The sequence below is a fragment of the Sciurus vulgaris genome, assembly GCF_902686455.1.
Source record: "Sciurus vulgaris genome assembly, chromosome: 1".
NCBI lineage: Eukaryota > Metazoa > Chordata > Mammalia > Rodentia > Sciuridae > Sciurus > Sciurus vulgaris.
In genome coordinates, this window is record NC_136461.1 from 53,954,096 (window position 1) to 53,976,583 (window position 22,488).

A 22,488-nucleotide genomic window follows, 5' to 3' on the forward strand; every position below is an offset into this window, starting at 1 on the left:
TCAAACTGTATAATACAAATAATGCAAGAGGGATTTAGAGAGATGTGTATTCACCAGTAACTTAGTTTTACAGCTTGGATGTAATGCTGACCTATAGTCGTATCACTGGGCTGAGAGCTAGACAAACAAAAATTTTTCTCCTTGGAAGATGTTATCAGTATGGTTAGCTAGGATTCTAGTGAAAACTCTTTAGAATGTTGTTGGCAGAATTGGTGGAGAATCAATGAGATTTTTAAAATGGAACTAAACCTCATTGTTATTTTGATACTGTCCATTTATGCTCTTGGGTACATATGCACACAAGAGCTGCAAGCTATTAGAAACTTCAACTACTAAGTCAGTGTAATCTATAGAAACAGATGGGAGTCATCTGGCTGTCATATGAACTGTACCAGTCACCTGATGTGAAGTTATCATGGAAAACCTCTCTTGGGAACATGTGCTTAAATTCCCTGTATTTAATTTCTGCCTCACCATACTTTTTCTGACTACTTTGAATCGAAGGATTTAATGAGAAACAACATTAATACTGAATTTCAATCATTTGAAAGAGCAACAGGGGTTCCCTAAAACATTTCCCATCCTGTTTGCCCTTCTTATGAGTCTCAAAGAATTTAACTTTTTAAGAAATTGGAAAACGAGTGTTTAGAAATGCAGTCAGTTGGGGATAGGCTCTCATTAAGCTTTGTGATTTGGTAGATACCTCTGGAAAATGGAGCTGCATCTTTTGCTGCTGGTTAAGCTCTCTGTGATCTTATTGATGGACTACTACTACCTTATGTGAATTTCCAGGGGAGACCATAGTAATATGATCATGTAAATTGAGATATAAAAAGAAAAGTGACTTAATAGAAAAGCATTTCAATTAGGTAGAGCACATATGAGCAGTGAATTGAATATAATTTTGATCTGTGGTGTCTAAATGTGTTTTTGTTCTTTTTTATAGGCTACTGGGCAACCCTATGAACAATATGCAAAGATGATTTTCATGGAGCTAAATGATGCCTGGTCTGAATTTGAAAACCAAGGCCAAAAGCCCTTGTATTAATTTGTGAGCTTTTCTATCTCGGCTGCAGACCTGTGCTAATGCTTAGTGTGTATCACAATTCTGAGGTTTTCACAGATGAACCAAAAATTCCAGTAACATATTTCCAGTACTAAACTGTCAAATTACTCATGAATTAATTTCTCATGATATAAAGAAGGTGGATGTTTGGTTTTTCAATGTCCCTGCCATAAAAGATCCAAAGTATGAAAGGAACTTTAAAGTGAGATGTTCTTGCGGGGATACAACATTCCAGCCTGCCCTTTTGGGAGCCTACTCAGCATTTTGCCTGGGGAATGGAAAATTGAGGCCACCAAAGGTAAAGGCATCACTCCATCTCATTGTCTGAGAGTAAAATTGAACAAAAGTGATAATAGGATTGCTCGAATCACTTGATGGTTTTAAAGAATGGTTTTTAATTTCTTTTGGAAATATGTAATTTGAGTGATGGCTTTACATAACTTCCAGGAACAGAATCACCAAGTTTTTTTTTTTTTTTTTTTTTTTTTTTTGGGTGCTGGGGATCAAACCCAGGGCCTTGTGCTTATAAGGCAAGCACTCTACCGACTGAATTATCTCCCCAGCCCCACCAAGTATTTTTTTAAATGGAAGTTTACTATGGCCTTTGGCATAATAGTGTATGTGTCTTCTGGTAAGGGCACTAACAAATATAAATGAAGTTAGATTGTGGGAAGGGATTATGCTGTAATCCAGTGATTATCACCAACTCTTCCTGGATGAGCTAAAAATTAGTGCAGATATTGGCTAAAGAAAATAGGAACTCTGAAGCTGTAGAAATCCTTACTTCTGGTCAGGATGTTGGCTCTTCTCTTCCTTTCCCTTTAGAAAACTGTATAATTAAAGAAAAAGTTTTAATACTATAACAACTCCAAGTCTGGTTTGAAAGACATTCCTAATTTTTCCATAAGACGTATGCTCTTCTTTTACTTAGACAAGAAACATTCTTAGCTGACAACAGGTTGTAAAGCAGTTTGGCCCATTCACAATTCACAAGTCAGCTAGTACGTACGGACTTGGTGTTGTCTGGGTTTGTGAGTGGTTGTGGTAAGAGCCGCACTGATACTGTTCAGTAGAAGAGAACTGTCTTGGGGAGTGAGCTGCATGCACCTGGACAGTCACAGAGCTTGGGATTTGCTTTGAGGAACCAGGTCCCCTCTTCTACCCTGGTGAATCTGGATCCCTTGGATTATTGCAGTGGGGTTTATTGTTTTAAAAGTAGCTGTAGGTACATAGAAACAACATTCACATAGGGACCTTTGTGAAAACAAAGCAAGAATGAAACTTTTCCAGTCTCAGACTGGCTGGATTTCAGCTCAGTGCTTTGGTGGGTTCTCATTTGGAGGGGTGATCAGTACCCTATTGCGTGATTTCAGGAGATCTCTTGGTGAGTACATACACAAGGCAGACAGGCAAGAAGATTTTCATGCTGGTCTTAAAAAGTTCATGCTCAATTATTGTGAAAGCTTTCAAAAGTTGTTTTTAAAAGACAATCATGTTTTTGTTCCTGTTTTAATTTTGTTGTGGCAAACTGTACTGGAAAAGCAGCATGTCAAAAATAGGTTCTACCCAAATCTCCTTTTTTTTTTTTTCTTTTTGGTTATAAAGGTTCATTATTTATTTTACTTCACTGACAATGTGAAACTTGCAGAAAATGTTCTCTTTTTAGATATACAGCTGTAAACTGTTCAAGGTAACCATAACCAACTAGGTGTTATTTATTAACGTACTATAAAATAATGTTTGATTCAGTATGTGCTTGTCTTATTTAAAATTGGAATGTGAGACATGTTGCTGTGACCTGTTTTTTCTTTTCTCATTCACATTTGTAGATATTGTGTGAACTACAGTATATAATGATAATAATTAAAAGGCTATTATGTGGATGTCACGTACATTTTGAAATGATAGAACTATATATTAGCTTTGTATCATGTTTGGATAATTCATTAATGTTCACAGTTTAAAACATCATTAAACACTATGTAATTAGCAATGAGACAGAATCTTATTTAAATTGGGAGTGCTCCTCCCTCTGTTTTCCAGATATATTATAATTCTGGACCCGCATTTATCTCAAAACTCTTAACAGATGCAGACTCTACAGGTTTTTTGCATTCCTTTTAAATATCTGGTTGTGACAGAGCTTGTTGTTGATCAGATTCACTGTTTCATTCATATTTATTGTAATATATTTTTTGTTTTGTAAATATGTTATACACAACAAAATGTGATTGGTCTAAAATATTTGTAATGTATATTAAATGGCTCAAAAATATTTTTAGAAACCTAAGTTATTTTTGCACTCAATAACAAACTCAAATTATATACTTTCTGATGTGATTCACTTCTGAAGTTCTGAGGAAGGAATAGGAAAAGCAGATAATACATTTGCACCAAAGTATAATTTGTTAGGATTTCTTGATTTGTACTTTAATCTCCCCTTCCATCATCCAAGCGCGTGCGCACACACACACACACACACACACACACACACACACATCATGCTACATGAATATTGTGTTTCAAAAAGAATCAGTGTGGAAATCCTGGTCTCCTTTCTAGAATATTAGTGTTTTTTTTTTTTTTTTTTTTTTTTTTTGTGGTGCTGGGGATTGAACCCAAGGCCTTGTACTTGCGAGAGTGAGCACTCTACCAACTGAGCTATCTCCCCAGCCTTATTAGCGGGTTTTCAAAAGTGCATTTCTGTGCTGACAACCAGTTAATCCTAGGAGTCTGAGACTTTATCATAGAAAATTTCAGATATTTTAATTCTTTAGGGACAGAAGTAGCCTGTTCACTTGCAGACTTAGGCTGCAAATCCAAAGCATATAACCTATCATTGTACTGTCTACATCTGGGAGAATGCTCAAGTTGAATCCCAGTGCCGCTGAAGAAACACCATGGTGTAAGGAATGGGCACAAAAGGTGAACTCCCAAAACAGTTATCGCAGCAACAAGCCAGTCCCTTCTGGAAATACCAATCAGGAAATTTAGGTAAAAAAATGGGTTTTGATTTTTCTAAAGATAAACCATAATGTTTGGACATAGCGGTTTGTATTGCTTTGGGACCAAAGGATTTTCTTTTCCACTTACAGACTGTTATATTGGCCAAGTTTCTTAAGTTCTCTAAGTCTTAATTTTATCACTTGTAAAGTAAACTCCTAAGGACACTGTGGTGAAGGAATTAGGGACTGTTTGTGTAAATTCTTATCAAGCGGGTACTGTAGTAACTGCAGTTACTGTTACTGATAATACATAGAACAGTGCATCACTGCAGCCAGCATTAGGGCTGGAATTAAAATGAAACCTGAGGTTGCAGGGAGCATAATATCAGTAGAAAAAGGCAAATGAAGGTAGTTTACACCTTGACACTTATTCTAGTCTCCTTCGACTGAAAGAGCCCTGTGTGCATAATTGCAGAGTCTTGCACTGTAGGTTCCATAAAGGGATGGCTGTGTCAAAAGAAATGGTAGCTGAGAATTAAGGAGAGAATTACTGATCTCAATTAGTGCTCTGTCATATTTGTTTTTAAGTTATGCATTGACTTGAGAGCCTACCCCAGTGCAAATGTGACACCCTAGTATTTATCTTGTATGTACTGCTGTTTGTGTGTGTGTGTGTGTGTCTTTCTCACTTAATTCTTTAAAAAAAATTTTTTTCTCCAAGAGTCAGGGTGTGTACATCCAATTAGGAAACGGAAACAGAGAAGTTCCTCTGAGTTGGGGTTTGAGATAGATGTTTTCTGTAGGATTGGGAGAGTTATGGTTACACTTAACTAATATTTGTTGTGTTGGAACTGAGAAACCGGTACCACAAAGTCAAGACCTCAGAAGCAGCTGCAAAAGCAAACTTCCTCTTTTGACCTTTTCCTGCCTTCCTGTTTCTCATCATGCTTTCTTCCCGGGGCAGGCCATAGAAGCTGGAATTCCTCTTCACCCAAGTGGTCATAGAAACTAGAACCCTTTCCCCTTCAAACCAGCCATAAAACCTAAAAATATTACTATTTCTTTCCCCACTTAAGACTTGTCCATAAAGAAATTCTGTAACATACTTTGATTGTAGGTCTTAAAATTGCTATTCCAGAAAGGGTCCTCCTCCATGCGCTAGAGAAAGGGGGTCAGCACAGGGGGGTCAAGATGAAGCTGGACAGGCCTTATTGGACTTACCCTCAGTCTAGTACTATTGGATCATACCCTTTTTGATCAACCATATTTTACACGGCTGTCCATGCTTTATTGAATTTATGCATAAACATGAATAGTCCACCTGAGTCTTTGGGTCTTCAATCTAAAGACTCCTGCATCTCATAGAACTAGATTAAATAAATTTGTTATGTTTTTCTTTTGCTAACCTATCTTTTGTTATGGGGTGATGGCCATGACCCTTTATGATGGCAGGAGAGGGATCATACCTTTTCCCACTTACAGTTAATTCAACCAATATTTTGTGTACACCATATGCAAGGTACTAATAGATATGTAGGGGAATATCAAATCAACAAATGGTTTTGAATGCCCTGTCAAATGTAAGGTGTTACTATTATTTCTAATTACTACAATTCCAGTCTTTGGTAGATTCACTGTGGGCTTTGATCTCATTTTTCCAGTTTGCTAGTTATTTTTGGAGCCTTCGCTTTTCCATCTGTAAAATGGAGATAAAATCTCACTCATAAAGTGAGAGAACTGAATGCGAAGAAAGAATATTAAGATTCATCCTAAGAATTATATTGTAGTCTTAGGCAGCATGACACGGGTCACGGATTTATACATTTAAGTAATCTACTGATGGCAGAATGGAGATAGGAATTTGAGGTTTTTTACTCTCTGTTCTTGATAAAATGTGGAATGGCTAAATGGAAGAACAATTTTCTCAGTGCAACATCTGGCAAAGCAAAAGCAGATTTTCGTAGGAGCTAGTTAAAGCCCCTGGCAAGATGACTAACTTTCTCTCAAAAGTGTTCAGTAAACTAAAAGGACAGTTGGTGTGGTCAGAGAGCTACTGGAGACAAACACTGTCTTGGAATGTTTATGATTCCAGACATAACACTGGAGCAAACATTTCAGTTTTTTGCTTCTCAGTGGCTTCCATATTTTATTGGCAAGCCTCAGACACTCGAACCAAGTTGTGCCTCTGAAGTCTTGTCAGATTTCTCCAAAGTCATTTCTGTTCTGTGGGACTGGCCTCAGGCTGGCATGGAAGTTTCCAGCAAACCTGTATATGTGACTTTACCCAGATACACTGGGTGGTTGAGAATGGTAGGGGAATGAGGAGATTGAATTCCATTAAATAGCCTCATTAATTTACGGTGGAAAAAGTCCTACTCCCTCTGTAGAATAACTCAGAACTATAATAAAGGAGATAAAACCCACAGGCTTTCAGGGTTTGGCTGATAAGCAGTTTCCCTTGGGTGCTCTAACAGGTACAGTGGTGTCCCCTTATCCACAAGGCATATGTTCCAAGACCCCCAGTGGACATCTGAGATTGCAGATAGTGCTCAACTCTATAATATTATGTTTTTTCCTATATATAACATGCTTATGATAAAGTTTAACTTATAAAATAGCCATAATAGGTTAACAATATTAAAGTAGAAAAGTTATAACAATATAGTATAATAAAAGTTATATCAGTGTGTTTCTCTCAAATGTTTTCATGTACTGTCGTTCTTAGCAATCTCAGCGTGATTTTTTTCTTACTAAGCAATGAACTTTTTTTTTTTTTTTTTCACTTTCCAACCTCCTCCAAAGAGCTATAAGTCGTATATCCTACCACTTCAGACCTTCTCTCCCCAAAGGTAAGATGAAACATTTAGACCAGATGGGTTTCTAAGGCCAAGACAAAACTCCGTGAAGAAGCACAAAACGGCTCTCAGAGATCTAAAGATTAGCCTTGGTTACCTTCAGACTTGAGAGCTCCAAGGTACACAACTAATAGCTATTCATTTAAAAGTTCACGAAAGCTTCGGATGTAGAAAAAAAGCCTATAAGGTGGCTGTGTCTACAAATGAACCGGAGGTAAAGGCGGAGGAGGCAGCACGTTAATTTATTGAAAGTACTAACATTGCATTAAGTGAAAGAAGACAGACAAACGTCAAGATCTTCAGGAGAGTGCTGTCTCCTCCAATCCCGTGCAGCCACGTAAAGGCAAACGCGCGCACACACGAACACATGCACACACAGCGGGTCAGGGTTACGATACGGTTTACAAGTGGGTGTCATCCTCCTCAACTGAGCGTAACTTTTCCTCCTGTGTTCCTCTCCTCTCTCTCCCCACTTTCTGTCTCCACTCTCAGGCTGGTTTCCTAGCAGCCAGAATCTCGGTGAGACCCGGCGGACGCCCAGTGTCCTGAAAAGTTTAGGGGAGCCTCTCCGCCCCGAGTCTCAACCCACAGATTGAGGGCGGAGGGTTCGGGGATCACCCCGAGAGCTCTGGACCCCGGAGAAGGGCCCGTAACCCCGGGGTGGGGATTACTCAGGAATAGGGTGGGTGTGCCGGGGCGGGGCCTCCGAGCGGGCAGATAGACTTTGTGGGCTGGGGGCGGAGTTCTGGACCGGCGGGGGCGGGGCTCTGAGGCTGGAGGCGGGATTATGGACCAGCGGGGGCGGGGCTCTGAGTGGCAGGGAAGGTATCCAAGGCTGGTGGGGGCGGGACTCTGGGGGCTGGGGCGGAGCTCTAGACCGGCAGGGTGGGGCCGTGAGTGGCGGGGATGAGGACCAATAGAGACGAGCCTCCGCGTGGCAGGGGCGGGTCCCTCTACTTCCAGGAGCAGAACCCTGCTCGACCGTATTGGGGGCGCGTTCGGGATACGTGGTTCTGCCTCCGGCTGGGTCTGGGCGGGGGCGGGGCCGGGGGCCGGGGCGGTGGGAGGAAGCCGGAAGCAGCCGCGGCCCTAGCTTGGGAGACATGGCTGGCGTTAAAGGTACATTCGCGACCCCCGGCCTGCTTGTCGCTCGGTGGTGTCGCCACCTCCGCTCTGGGTTCAATCTGGAACTGCACCTTCAGCGCGCTGGCGAGTTATCGCTCCCCTCAGCCCCGCTGCCTTTCCCGCCTCTCCAGCTGGGGAGGCAGCCCGCTCCCCTTGCAGGATCGGGGAGCCTCTGCGCTCCCCTGGAGCCTTGGTAAACCCCTGGCCTTTGCTCTCGCCTGGCGTCTACCAGGCCCCCAGGTGGAGCCGCGCCTGGGAGACGCGCCTGGAGCGGTGCCTTCCTGGGAGATTCGGGCTGGCCCCGGGAGCATCAGTCCCAGGCTTCTCCACAGTTCCTTGGGGCGTCGCTCTCCCCTGCCGAGTTTTGAAACAAGGGTTCCACTTCCTGACATGTCCACCCTAACGCTTCTCCTCCTGTTTTCCTTCCTTGTTTGACTTTCTTACAGAGGATCCTTTGTCTCCAGTGTGCTGGGCGTTGGGAAACTTAATCCACTAGTTCCTAATGATTTTTCCAGATAGGCAGAGTTGACTGCAGGCGAGTGTCAGTGGAAAACACCGAGAAATGCTGTATTTCTCTTAATCTTGGAGCCTAGATTTGGTGAAATTTTAACGCCACCTTCTTCAGTGTTTTCTGTATTCATCTGTGGACAGACAAGAAAGTAGCGTACATGCAGTATTTGTTTTTGCAAGAAGCTGTTGATGAAAAAGAAAAATATTAACACTTATCTGTGTGCCTTCAGAGGAATGAGGGGGAAGAAGTTATTGGAAGGCCTGTTATTTGGGTAGGAAACCATTCCATTTCAGATCTTTATAATAGGAGCGCAACTTGTTTCTGTGTTGGAGTTCCTTTTTTGAAATCCACGCACAAAGATCTTCCTTCCCCAGTTAATTAACATCTGCTATAAACATGTATGTAGTATATGTGTATGTGTGTGCACATGTGTTTTCAGTATGAATTTCTTTAAGTGTGTGAGGTGTTAGTAGCAGACATTTTATTCTGGTATACTTTTATATTCAATATCAGTTGAGTAAACATCATTTCCTTGGACAGTGTCCAGTGTCCAGTAATATATCCTTTGGAGTCAATGCAGAAAACAGATAAAAAATATCAGTATGACAGTTTTTAGTTATTACAGAAACTACCAAATAGTAACTTATATGTGAATGCATTAGATGTATTAAATAGGGAAATAGAATATGAAATGGAAAAAGACTAAGAGAAGAAAATATTTTGCAAATAAGTGAATTCAACTTTTTTTGAGGAACTGCTGTATATTGGAGGCCTGGGGTAAAAAAAAAAAATGACACGTTATTGTTGAGTGAGAGCTGGAAATAATTATATTACTATGTAAGTGTCTGCAGGGTGCACAGATGCAGTAGGAGCACAGAGATGTTGTGGTAGTTTGAATCATGCCTCCCAGAAAAGTATGTTCAAGTTCAAACTCTCTAGTACCTGTGAATATGACCTTATTTGGAAATAGGATCTTTGCAGATATAATCAAGTTATTACTGATTTAGGATGCACCCTAATGCAGTAATTGGCATCCTAAGAAAATTTGGACACAGAGGGAGAATATCATGTAAATACAGGAGAGAAAGTGGAGTGATGTATTTGCAAGCCAAAGAACACTAAAGATTGAGGATTGAGAACAACATTAGATGTTTAGGAAGAGGCTTGAAAGGCTCATTCCTTACAGCCTTTGGAGGAAATGTAGCCCTGCCAACACTTTGATTTCAGAAGTCTATTTTCTAGAATTGCCAGAGAATAAATTTCTGTTTAGAGTCACCCAATGTGTGGTTCTTTGTAATGGCAGCCTTAGGAAACTAATATGGATAGGATTGCTTAACTCCACTCCAGGGAAGAGGAGGTCTGTTTTCATAGAATAGCAATGCTTGAAACAATCTAAGGGTATAAGGCTTCACCTGTTAAGGGGTTAGGGCAAGGGTGGAATATATTCCAGTGGAGAGAACATTATGATGTGGGGCAGAAGGCAAGAAAGAACTTGCCTTGTTTTTTTCAGGAACTTGAAGAGTTGGGAGGGTTGAAGCTGGAAAAGCAGTTGGGGTAAGTGGTGGAACAACTTGGAGGCTATAGAAATAATTGTAAATTGGTGACACCAGCTGTGTATATATTTGAAAGCTCTTTGGTATGTCAGGAGAATGGATTGGAAAAGTCACGGTTGGCAGCTGGCAAAAGATGATAAGGACCTGTTCTTGGGCAGTAGGAGAGAGTTCAAGAGAAGAGGGTGGATTGAGAGAAGTCAGGACTATTGAGTCACCTTGACTTGTTGATTTGCTGGAAGGTAAAGTGCCCCTCTGGTCAGTCCTCCCAGAACCTCCATAGAGAAGATGAAGTGTGTGGTTGGGAGGAGTGGGTGGATTTGGACTACTGTAACAGATATACCACAGACCGGGTGGCTTAGGTCACTTTTTTCTGACAGTTCTGGGGACTGGGAAGTCCAAGATCAAGGTGCAGGCTGCATGCACATCTGCTGTCTGGTGAGGGCCTGTTTCCTAGTTTGCTGATGACTGTCTTAGAATCTTCACATGGTAGATAGAGAGCGAGTGTGCAAATAAGCATAAGAACACTAAAGCATGAGCATTTCAGTCTGTTATAAGGAATGTAGATGCCATTATGGAGACTCTACTCATGACCTCCTCTAAACCTAATCACCTCCCAAAGACCCCACTTCCTAATACTGCCTCATCAGGAGTTAGGACTTCAATGTATGAATTTAATGGATATACAAACATGAAGTTCATAATAATAGTCATTTGCTAATCAAAGGTAGCAATTAAATAAGTAAATTGAACATTTGCTTAAATTTGGGACCTTTGTTCTCTTAAGTGAAAATTTTATTGGGTTGTATTCACATACTATAAAATCAGTCTTGTTAGTGTAGAATTCCATGGCACTTAGTATATTTACAAGGTTATGCAACCTTCACTATCATTTAATTCCACAACATTTTGTCACCTCCCAAAAAACCTTCTGTACCTATAAGTAGTCACACCCCAGTCCCTCTGGTTCCTCTAGCTCCTGAGTCCCCTGATCTGGAACTTTTAACACTTGACTTTATATTTCACAGCTCTTGTGGCATTATCCTTCACTGGGGCTATTGGGCTGACTTTTCTTATGCTGGGATGTGCCTTGGAGGATTATGGGTAAGTAACCATTTCAAAAAGAACTATTCTTTTTTGTGTATCTTTGTTACCATTAGTATGGGAGTTAGAGAACTTGATCAATTTAGCGCCAATCTCTAATCATTGAGTTAGTGAAGCTCAAATTATGGATTCAGTTGCTAATTCAGGGTCAGGCCTATTGTGCAGAGAAGAGTTCTTTTTAAAATGGGTGTGTTCATTTAATAAATACTTGTTGAACTCCTACCCTGGGCAACTGGACATATGAGAATGAGTCAGGTTAAGGAGCATATAGTACAGTTGTGAGAGACAGGCAAACAATTCAGACAGTAAGACAGCAGCTATAGTGCAGATGTATGCAAAGTAAAGTGGGAGCTTCGAGAAAGTGCATCTCAGCCAGGCACAATGGCACATAGTGTAATTCCAGCAACTTGGGAGGGAGGCTGAGGCAGGAGGACTGCAAGTTTGAGACCAGCCTCAGCAACTTAGCAAAAGCCTTAGAAACTTATTGAGACCCTATCTCAAAGAAAAAAAAAATAACTGGGGATGTAGCTCAGTGGGAAAGTACCCCTGGGTTCAGTCCCCAGTACCAAAAAAAAGAAAAGAAAAAGAAAAAAGAGTGAGACTGGGGGCAGGCGGTCATAGAGAGCTGCATAGCAGAGGTATTGAGCTGAGTTGGTGGATAAATAAGAGTGTCTCCAGCTGGTGAGACAGTAGAGGGCATTCCAGGAAGAAGGAACAGTCAACAACTTTCTTTATTCAACAACTCACAAAGGGAGGTTTGGTGAAGTATGTGGTTGGTCTCTGCATGCCACGTGGAGGTTAGATTTTATACTTTAGGCATTGGGAGCTGGGGGAATATCTTGAGAATGGGTGTGGTGGCAGGGGGTTTTGTTAACAAGTCATTCAGGCCAAAATGTGAGACTAGATAGGAAAGTGCTGAGACCGCAGTCAGGGAGAATATTCTAAGGAGGCATTATCATGAACCAAACAAAACTGAGGCTTGTGGCAGTGGTTTGGAGAGAAAAGGAGAGTGGTGTTGGCAGTAGAACCATTAGGTATTATTAATTGATGTCAGCACTCAACTAGGGAGAGTTCCTGGGTGTGTCTCAGCTGATTGGCTTGAACAAATTGACAGAAGATGATGTGACCAAGACCACCTGGAGCTAGACCGTGATAAAAGTTCAAATCTATCATGGATGAATTAAAAAGAACTATCACATAAATTCCTAAATATGATATTAGCAACAATTTATATTTGTTCAGAACTTTTCTAGCTATTGCTTTATTCTAGTCTTAGGGATAAAAGTTATTACTCCCCCAGCCAGGAAACCAAAATCTAAGTAGTTAAAAGATTTTCCCAAATTATACAGAAGTAAGTGAGATGGGAGTGGAACCTGTATTCCGATTCTCTTAACCCAAAGTTTTTCCATTCCATGACTAGTTCTAAATTCAGGTGTTTTAATTCTCTGTGATACACTCACTTTGTCTCTGTTAAAAATAAAAAAAAAAAAAAAGACCCATTACTATTACAAAGAAATTAATTTTATGACTTCACAATGACTACTGTGATGACACCACAGGTCAGCAAACTGCCCACAGACCAAATATAACCTGCTGCCTGTTTTTTTATAATTGGTTTTGTTGGAACACAGCCAACCTCATGAGTTTAGCTATTTTGGGTTGTTTTGTAGTACAATGAGAGTTGAGTAGTTGAGACAGACCTTATTGCTTGCAAAGCCTAAATATTTACCTTTTGGTTCTTTACAGAAATGTTTGCCAGCCCTTAGCTTACACATTTACTGAATAGTATTAAGTTTAATGTTTAAATTTCGAATATAAACAAGGTTGCTTCTACATAAACAGTTCTCTTAATTGGACATTGGAGGCTTACTATAACTGGAAACAGAGTCTTTCAGATTGTTTTTCAAAAAACTGGCATTATATTCCAGGAGAATTAAGAGCTGTTAGCTGTGGGCGTGTCAGGTGACAGCTGGGTCTGTTCCAGGCTCTTCCTCTATCTCATTTCCTTATTGGTAAAATGAGAACTTTGATCTAGAGATTCTCTAAGTGCTCCTTCCAACAATAGTGTTTGATGATTCTTGAAACATCCTATAATCTGTTTTAAAATTAGGACTCTAAAATCAAGTGATTCCATCCTGAATTTTCTTGATGAAGGACACTTTCCCTGCTTTTTGGTTACCATTCTGCCTCCTAGATCTGTGACTGAAATGGGAAGCTTCACCCCTGCTCAGAGGTGCTTGCTATCTGGGTGGATCAGTGTTATCACAGTTTTGTGGTTACATGTATTATTATGGTGTGTATTTATAAAAGTGAGTAAAGACTGTTTTTTTTTTTCCCCTTAAAAATGAAACAAGAAATGTCTGATGAAGACAAAGATTATTTTTCTTGTTTTTTTTTTCTTAGTTATACATGAATAGATTATTTTTGAAGTATGTATGGAGAAAATGCAATTGAAAATCAGATAATTTTTAATAAATGCAAAATAGTGCATTTTGCAAAATCTTTTGTTATTTTGCATAACAGTGTTATTGTGATCTACCATAATTATCACTGGAATGCATCTAATATTTTTACTAGGGGACTTATGTATTTTCATGCCTTCTGATTTAGAATCCTTTTTTTTTTTTTTCATTCATTCAACAAGTATAAATGGAGGACCTCATTGTAGGCCCTAGAGATAAGTAATGACTGAAGACAAATCTAACCCCTGTTCTCATAATCAAGAAAATATCAGATGGGAATAGGTGCCTTGCAGAAAGTTAGAAGGGGGTGGTATCCTCACAGTTGCCCTCAAGTGCTTAAGAATTAGTGACCAGTGAAGCCACTTTTAGAAAGGGATCTCTCAATTATGATTGATTGAAGAGGGAAGAGGATTGCAAGCAAAGGGCACAGCTAGTGCAAAGGCCCCAAGACTGGTATGAGTGTTCAGGAAACAGAAAGAAGGCTGTTGAAGCTACAGTCAAGAGAATGAGGAGAACATGGTGCAAAATGAATGGAAGAAGTAGGTGGTATTAGATCATGGAAGTTTTTGTAGAGCAGGGTAGGGAATTTGGGTTTTATTCTAAACCATTGAAAGCCTTCAAGGATGCATGTACTCAAAAAAATCTGCATTAAATTAGTAAGTGCACGCCACTGTATTATATCCTATAGGGAAAGCAAAAATGACTATTCAGATTTGTGCACTTATAGAAATTGCAACTCAGCTATACAGAAAAGTTTCCTGATTATATATTGTGTAGATGTTTCTTAACATAAACAATGTACATATTAATGAACCAATAATAATTTAATCATCACTAACCTATTCCTGTTAGAAATCATCCTATATTTTAGTATTCACAATTGATTAATTAATTTTTTGACCTTGACATTTAGACTGATGATTTTGAAGCAATAGTATGTCTTTAACTTAAGATGTAACTGTGACTTTTCATTTTGGGTTTCTTCTGGGTCCAAATGACAGTGTTTACTGGCCCTTGTTCGTCCTGATTTTCCACGCCATCTCACCTATTCCTCATTTCATCGCCAAAAGAGTCACATATGACTCTGATGCAACCAGTAGTGCCTGTCGGGAACTCGCGTATTTCTTCACTACTGGGATTGTTGTTTCTGCCTTTGGATTTCCTGTTATTCTTGCACGTGTGGCTGTGGTAAGTTTTGTTTTCTATTGTTTTGTTCAACTGTTGAGAATTTATTTGAAAGTCCTGTGTTAGGGACCTCAGTTTCATTTTTACTGCTTAGACTTCATTCTCAAAGTCAGATAATTTTTTAATTTTCTCTACTTTAGATCTACCTATCAGTATCTTGACCATGTTTTCAGATTGCTTTGTTTCCCTTACAACTTTTTAGCCAGATCATATGATTTCTTGCTTTTGCTACTTTAAGCTATTCTCTGGTATTGTTCTTAAATACCTGCCTGTTAAGTTATAACGCAGTTCACAGAGACTACATTAGCAATACTTGTCTAATTACTAAATGAAAATCATACCAAATTCTTTGGCGAATGAGGCCATGGACTTCATTCTCAATATAATAGGCATGGATTGAGGGATATCTATATAGAAGATACAGTGAATAAAATGACATCTTCACATCCAACATAGACATTTTCTCTTTATCTCCAAAATACACATTATTGGTGTACTCTGTTTGATTCATTGATATCCACTGTCTTTACTACTCTTTGCTTTTATTCTGCTCAACTCTATTTAAATTTCATGAAACTTTGAATATTAGGTATGAACAAATCTTGTTTATTCATTCAATATTCAAGTATCTTTGGAATATCTGCTGTTTGTAAAACATCAGAAATAAGAGTCAAATAACACAGAAACTGTCCTTATAGATAAGTATACTATAGATATACTACATAGAATAATTGAAACATGATCAGAATGTCATAGGAGCACTAAGAGGAGAGAAATTACAACTGACCTTTAATATGGGCCTCTAAGGATAAATAAGGTTTTAATTAAAGTAAAGAAGACTGTTATATGGAATGGCACCCTAGTGTTAAAATGCAGTATGTGGAATAGAGAACAGTCCAATACAATGGAACAAAAAAGGAGTAGTTGAGATTAAGGCTAGTAAGGTCAGTGAAGCCTGATGAGCAAGGATCTTGAACTCCTTGCCAATTTGAACTTCAGTGAGATTGCAGAGAAGAATTAAAGGTTTTTAAATGCAAGATTGTCATGTTCCTTATTCTTCTTGTGCCTTGGACTAACACTTCTGAAGTTTTACTATTAATATATATATATTTTTCCTTTCAATACTACCATCTTGTTTTGGAAGAAACTTTCATTGATGTTTCTGTTGGTTAAATTAAAATACAAAATGCCCACTAGAGGGTACTCTTACCCCCAGCTGTGCTTCTGTAAAACCTTCTACCAAATTGGAAAGCTGTTTTCATTTGAATGCAGATTATTATTAAAGTTTTTACTTGCCTAGAAAAGAAGCAAAGACTCATAATGCTCCAATTTCTATTTTCCATGAAAGTGGTCAATGCATGCAGAATTTTCAATACCAATATTTTAATTGAACCGTTTATAATCATGCTACATGTACTTTGCTTAAGGCAGTCATTGTCAACTAGAAACAAGCAGAGAAATATGTCTAATAGGGAAAATGTGAAAGATGATACTAGACTTAATTAACAAGCTTCACAGAAGCAATTAGACTAATTACTGAATAGTTCACTGTCCTCCGCCTGTTACATTACTAAGCCTTTTAGCAGCTTTCTGTAATATTTCATTGGATATTTCTAATACAGAGAATAACTGAGATTTGCAAAAAGTATTCATGAAGAAAGTAAGAATTTAATTCTTCTTTTCTTGTGTTTCAGATCAAATGGGGAGCCTGTGGCCTTGTGCTGGCAGGCAATGCTGTCATTTTTCTTACAATTCAAGGTTTTTTCCTTGTATTTGGAAGAGGAGATGATTTTAGCTGGGAGCAGTGGTAGCACTTTATTTTGATAGAGAGCATTGTATTCCTTAAGATTTGTACTGTATGTATATGTGTGTACATGTGGCATTTTACTATGGGATTTAATATGCTGGTTTTTTATACCTTTATATCACGATGATTTTAAGGAAGACTTCCTAAGTAAAAGATTAGTTTTATTCCTAGATAATGAACCGCTGCTTTTACTGAAGTTGAATTATGTTATTTGTTTGGCTGTTCACATAGTTATGATGCTCTCAGAAAGTGTTTTTAACACAGTCTTTTATTAGACAGCTGCTTACTTGTGCAGGGCATCTAAACCTTTTGTGTGGAGGTGTGCTTAGTTAGGTAGGTGAAAATATTGAAGTAGGTCTCTTATGGTCCAGAAAAACGGCTCCCTCTGTGTTGTAGACCTTTGCTTCTTGGAATGTGGTCCATAGACCAAAAGCATCAGCATCTCCTAGGAGCTTATTAGAAATGCAGAATCTGAAGTTCCTTTACCACCACCCAGACCCAGTGCATTTTGATGAGATCCCAGGTGAATCATATTCACACTAGAATTTGAGGAACTTTGTTGGTGAGGAGTAAACATCTTACCTAGGTCCCTTGTCTTCCCCTTGGATTGATCACTTACCCTCTCTGGGTGTCCTGCTCATTTGTACAAAAAAAAAGTCTCATCTGACCTTATGTTTAGGAGGAGTTCAGACTCCTTAGTGTTTGTGAAATGTTCCAAACTGTAATATATGGGCTGTGAGCTTAGTAATCAGCACACTCTTCATGTGTTGGTGTGATGTTGGGACCAGAAGAGAAAAGTGATATCTAAAAGAATAATGTGCAATGTTGTTTTTTGACCTTGTGCATGATTTTATGTTCTCAATATTCTGTGTACATATAGAATCATTAAAGTTGTTGTTTGCAATATTTACACTGGGAAAATTATTTAGATACTTTGTAATTTTCACTGGCATTTTTAATCATGACACTTGAACTTATTGTATTATAATAAATTTCACTTTTAACACACAAGTAAAGTTTAATGTTAAAACTTTTTTCTGATGTTGTCTTGCTTAAAAGATAATGAAAATATAAGAACTTCTTAATGCTTTGAAATGAGCAGTTTTGAGCAATAACCTGTCCTGCCTTAGAATAATAGCAGTAACTTTTGAGATACCATTTTGAATGTCTAATTGGCTTGTAATAGCTTTTCTTTCCCTCAGATGGCAATAGTGACCAATTTATACTACCTTTTGCAAAAGTGTTCTTGTTGCTTATACATATTTCATATAACCAAGATAGCCTTAGTATATAGACTTAAAGCATTACAACTTGACTGTATTTCTAGAATGATACAAGGTATTTGCATAAAGAGCGTTTGACGTGATGGATTATTAGATTTGCTTTGTGTCTGAATAAACATCATTGCCCAACTATCATTTAAATAATAAATGTCAGTTGCAAGTATTGCCATCTATGAGTGTATAATACAGAAGTCTTGTCCTCATGACACAAATGTTGGATACATTTTTTTCCTTATAAAATGTTCCTTTTTTCTATATATTGTGGAATATATTTGGAAATTCAGAGCATATCAATTATATGCAGAATTGAGAATGCATTTCAAAAATTGTCCACAAGTAAGTACTCTTATGCAGGGACTGCCTATTTGCAATTACATTCTAAACAACTGTGTTAGAGGTAGACTCTGTGTGTGTGTGTGTGTGTGTGTGTTGTACTCAGAATTTAACCTGGGGCACTTTACCTGCTGTTCATTTGGTGTATCAGTCTCCTGAGTTGCTGGTGTGTGCCATTTTACCCGGCTTACAGATAGACTGAAATACTTTCCCACTCAGGTGACTGAGTTCTCAGGCCAAGCTTCCTAGTCAGGCTAAATCTTAATATAGCTAACATGTGATACTGAGGGCACTTGTCTGGTTTTTGGATCTTAGAAACAGGGTAGTGTGAACTATTTGGGAAAAGAATAGTAGAAGTTTCCATCCCTTTTCTTAAGAACAAGGTCATTCTCATATTATTTGTTGCACTGCCTCCCACTTCCTGTTGTCCTTGTGGTCCAGGTACACTCTGTGAGTTTTGCTCACCTGTTCTCCCAACCATAAACCTTTCTACTAGTCTGCACTCCACCCTCCAGGTTCTTCCTATCTCAACTTCAGTCACCTTCCCCCTCTTGTTAATCAGTTTTCTAAGTACAGCTAATATCCTGTTCTACACTGAAATAATGAATGACTTGTGATTTTCCTCCCCACATCTGAAACTCTGAATACCTGCAATAACCCTAGTGTTTCAGCTGGATTTTTATAAGAGAATGCCTCCTAACCCACCAACACTCATTCACAGAGAATGGCAGCATTTCCAAGTAAAATGAAAAAATATTCCTGCAAATTAGAGAAGGACGGCAGCACTTTGGGACAGGGGCAACTCTATCATGGCTCATCCCTCCTCAGGGCACAATCTCAGCTGGTGTTGTTTTTTATAGTTGTTTCTTTTCTTCCATTAAAGGACTGTTTCAGTCAGGTTTTCATTGCTCTGACCAAAAAACCTGACAAGAACAATTAGAAGAGGAAAAGTTTATTTAAGAGCTTGTGGTTTTAGAGGTCCCAGTCCCATAGAAGGCTGGCTCCAGATCTCCAGGCTCAAGGTGAGGCTGAACATCATGGGAAGTGATCACATGATGATCCGGAAGCAGAGAGACTCCACTTACCAGATTCAAAATGGAAACCCCAAAGCCACACCACCAATCACCCACCTCTTCCAGCCACACCCTACCTGCTTTCAGTCACCATTCAGTTAATCCCATCAGGGGATTAATTCACTGATTGGATTAAGGCTCTCATAACCCAATAATTTCTCCTCTAAACCCTCTTGCATTGTCTCACACATGAGACCTCCCATCTAAGCCATAACAGGAACCCACATATTTTTCTTGAAATCTTCTTTACCTATGAGGTACCTCCTTGGAAAAGGCTTTTTTAGACACTGAAATGCTTTATTATGTTAATAACATTCCTGTGCTGTCAGGGAAATGCTCAGATGTTGCTACAAAAACGTACCCTTTCAAAGTTTGTAACATTCAAATTTTGTATGCTAATAGAACCAAAGTATTTATGAAGATACTTAGCATTTTCCAAGCATAATAATTAGCTCACAACTGGGAAGCATTTCTGCAGACGAATGCAAGTTGTGCATTTTAATTTCTTTTTGTTTTGTTTTATTTTGCCTCATAAAATTGTTATTTGCAAGAAATCTCAGTGTATAAATAGCTCCTGATTTACAATCTACTGTCAGAGAGCTATGACAATGGGTGGAACAGTTATATGTAACCCCATACTTAGGAAAGATCCCTGGGACTGCTTTAGGATACATGATGTATGTGTGATGAGAATGATTACTTTTACAATAAAACTTGTTTGTTCTTCAACAAAGTCATTTATACAAATTATTAAATGGAAAAGTTCATATTTTACTTTAAGATGCATTACCTATAGAAAGTAGACCAGCAGATTTATTTTCTGTGTTTTTGTCTGGATAACCTTAATGTGAATTTGACTGGTTCTGATCCTGTACTTACTGTAATTGAGGAAAAGAGGTCCAGGAATGTCATGCTGACTGGAAGGAACAAAGGCTCTAATTATAATTTTGCTGTGGCTGTCACTCCTCAGGGTGGAGGTGGACATTTGTGTGGAACAGTTCAAGACTGTGATGTGTTGGAAATGCAACAAAATTTAACACTTAAAAAAGAAAAAGTAATGGACCTATCTGAAGAGTTCTTTTTGGGCACTACAGAAAAGGATGCACTAATGTAAAATACTAGTTAAGGAATAATGTACCCTCCTTATGCATGACATGTTTAGGGAAGATTTGCTCCAATGTTTTGCAAGTGAATTAAGCAACTAGATTATAAAGGAATTGCATTTGTTATTTCTTTGTGTTGCTCAGCTAAGTGTACAGGTAAATTACTAGATATGGAAATGTGATAACCACATAACTATAAAATGTCCATTAAAAAAGTGGTTCCCAAGGAAAATTAATAAGGGACCATTTTAAAACAATCATCCATCTTCAGTACTAGGCATATAGACCAAATAGTCCTAGTGTCAAGATCACTTATTTGGAGATCAATACAGTTGGAGACTTTGCACATTATCTCTCAATGTCAATTATATCTTTATCAAAATAAGATAAGCCTATTTCACATACTTCCACATTAATTATTAGATATTAAATTGAGCTTGTACATTCATTTTTTTCAGAACAATAAAACGATCAATTCAGCTGTTGGATAATCATTTTAATAATTTAAGGAATAAGAGCACCTATGCTTCTGTCTCAATACTTTCATTTCCTCTACAGTTAAGAAAATTTGTGTCAACATATTCTGTAAAGTTTCATGATTCTTAGAGCTTTCCTCCCAAAACTATGCTCGTTCCCCTGGCAAATCCAGAATTCTCTAGCAATTTCAATATGGATGCTGCAGCCACATCATTTGTGGTTGTTTGTGCTTTTGCTAAAATCTATTTACTACTGATGGAAATAAGTCAAATAAGCTTTAAACACCGGCTTTCATATGATGCTTGATTTATTTAAGATACCACATTAGTATTTGTGGTGAGCCTCATAGCAGTACCTACAGGAGCACACCGCAGCCTGAGTCCCGGTGGTTTGTGGTTGCAAGCACCTCTGTAACCTCCTTACTTTGCTGAGCATGGTGTTTCCTGTTAGGGACATTTTTCTGTCACCCTGAGACAATCTAGCCAGATGCTCTGAAAAAGAGGATCCCCACCAAACAGTGGTACCAACATTCTGCTTTTCCTATAGTTTATCAATAAAGGGGAAGTTAAGTGTTGTGGGGCAAACAGATACTCAGGTAGTTTGAAGATGAAACTTTTTTCACCCAAGATACATAAATAAGAGAAGACTTCACAGTGTCACATAAAACATTTATGAGATCCAATTAATGACATAAGTAAGTACAGCCTTAATATACTTTTGACAAATTTAATTTGAAATATGTAATAAGAAATTATATATATATATATCATACATTAACAACTTTATTTATCAAAAACCTTTCCTACACTCTAAATTCATGATCTTAGTGATGTCATGCTCTTTCATGACTTTAAATATTTTTCATAGGTCACTGGCTCACACATTTAAATTTGTAACCCAGGCTTCCCTAAACGGGAATATTTTATATCCAGCTGCCACATTGATACTTACTATGCAATTCAAACTTAACATGTACAAAATTGAGTTGTTGATTCTCTCTATCTTTTCATTTTCTCAGACCAAAAGACTGAGTCTTTCAGTACTTTTCATTTTTGTCATCCTACATGAAAATCCATCAGGAGATATTGTTGCTTGTAGCTTCAAAATGTATTCACAGTCAAAACACTTTTCCTTTCACTAATACCACTGTGATTCAAAGCAATGTGTGTCTAGATATTGCTTCCTACCTGGATCGTAAGTTTGAGACCAGCCTCAGTAACATGGCAAGGCCCTAAGCAACTTAGGGAGAACTTGTCTCAAAATAAAAAAGGGCTGGGGAAGTGTCTCAGTGGCTAAGCACCCCTGGGTTCAATCCCTGTAACCAAACAACCAAACACAGCCCCCCAACAACAAGCGGCTGCCAGACCGTACATCTTTAAAGGGCAAAGTATGTAGTATGTGAATTTAATCGCGATAAAAACAACAAATTTTAAAAACTGGAACAAAAGTATAAATAATGCAAATGTCAATTAACTGATAAAATGTGGTTGAAGTTTCATGAGTAATGCAAAATTTCCTAGATTGATGGAGGTGATGTTTGCACAACTCTATGGATATAGTAAAATGATTGAATTGTTCTTTGCAAATAAGTGCATTTTATGGTACGTGA

At 38.4% G+C, this 22,488-nt stretch overlaps 2 protein-coding genes across 10 annotated transcripts in view; both read left to right on the forward strand.

The window, feature by feature from the left end:
- DNAJC6 (DnaJ heat shock protein family (Hsp40) member C6) overlaps positions 1–3,341 on the forward strand; it is a 164,578-nt gene extending 161,237 nt beyond the window's left edge. For all 9 annotated transcript variants that reach the window (XM_079130256.1, XM_079130264.1, XM_079130258.1 and 6 more), the window contains one exon: positions 947–3,341. In XM_079130256.1, coding sequence (XP_078986382.1) covers positions 947–1,048 — 102 coding nt within the window. In that variant the 3' untranslated portion in view covers positions 1,049–3,341. The remainder of the gene's footprint in view (positions 1–946) is intronic.
- Positions 3,342–7,935: 4,594 nt separating this feature from the next.
- Positions 7,936–18,025, forward strand: LEPROT (leptin receptor overlapping transcript). Its single transcript, XM_079100914.1, has 4 exons — positions 7,936–7,985; positions 11,081–11,156; positions 14,620–14,806; positions 16,498–18,025. Exons 1-4 carry the CDS (start codon positions 7,970–7,972, stop codon positions 16,612–16,614), a joined length of 396 nt encoding a protein of 131 aa, XP_078957040.1. The 5' UTR covers positions 7,936–7,969; the 3' UTR covers positions 16,615–18,025.
- The last annotated feature ends 4,463 nt before the right edge of the window (positions 18,026–22,488 follow it).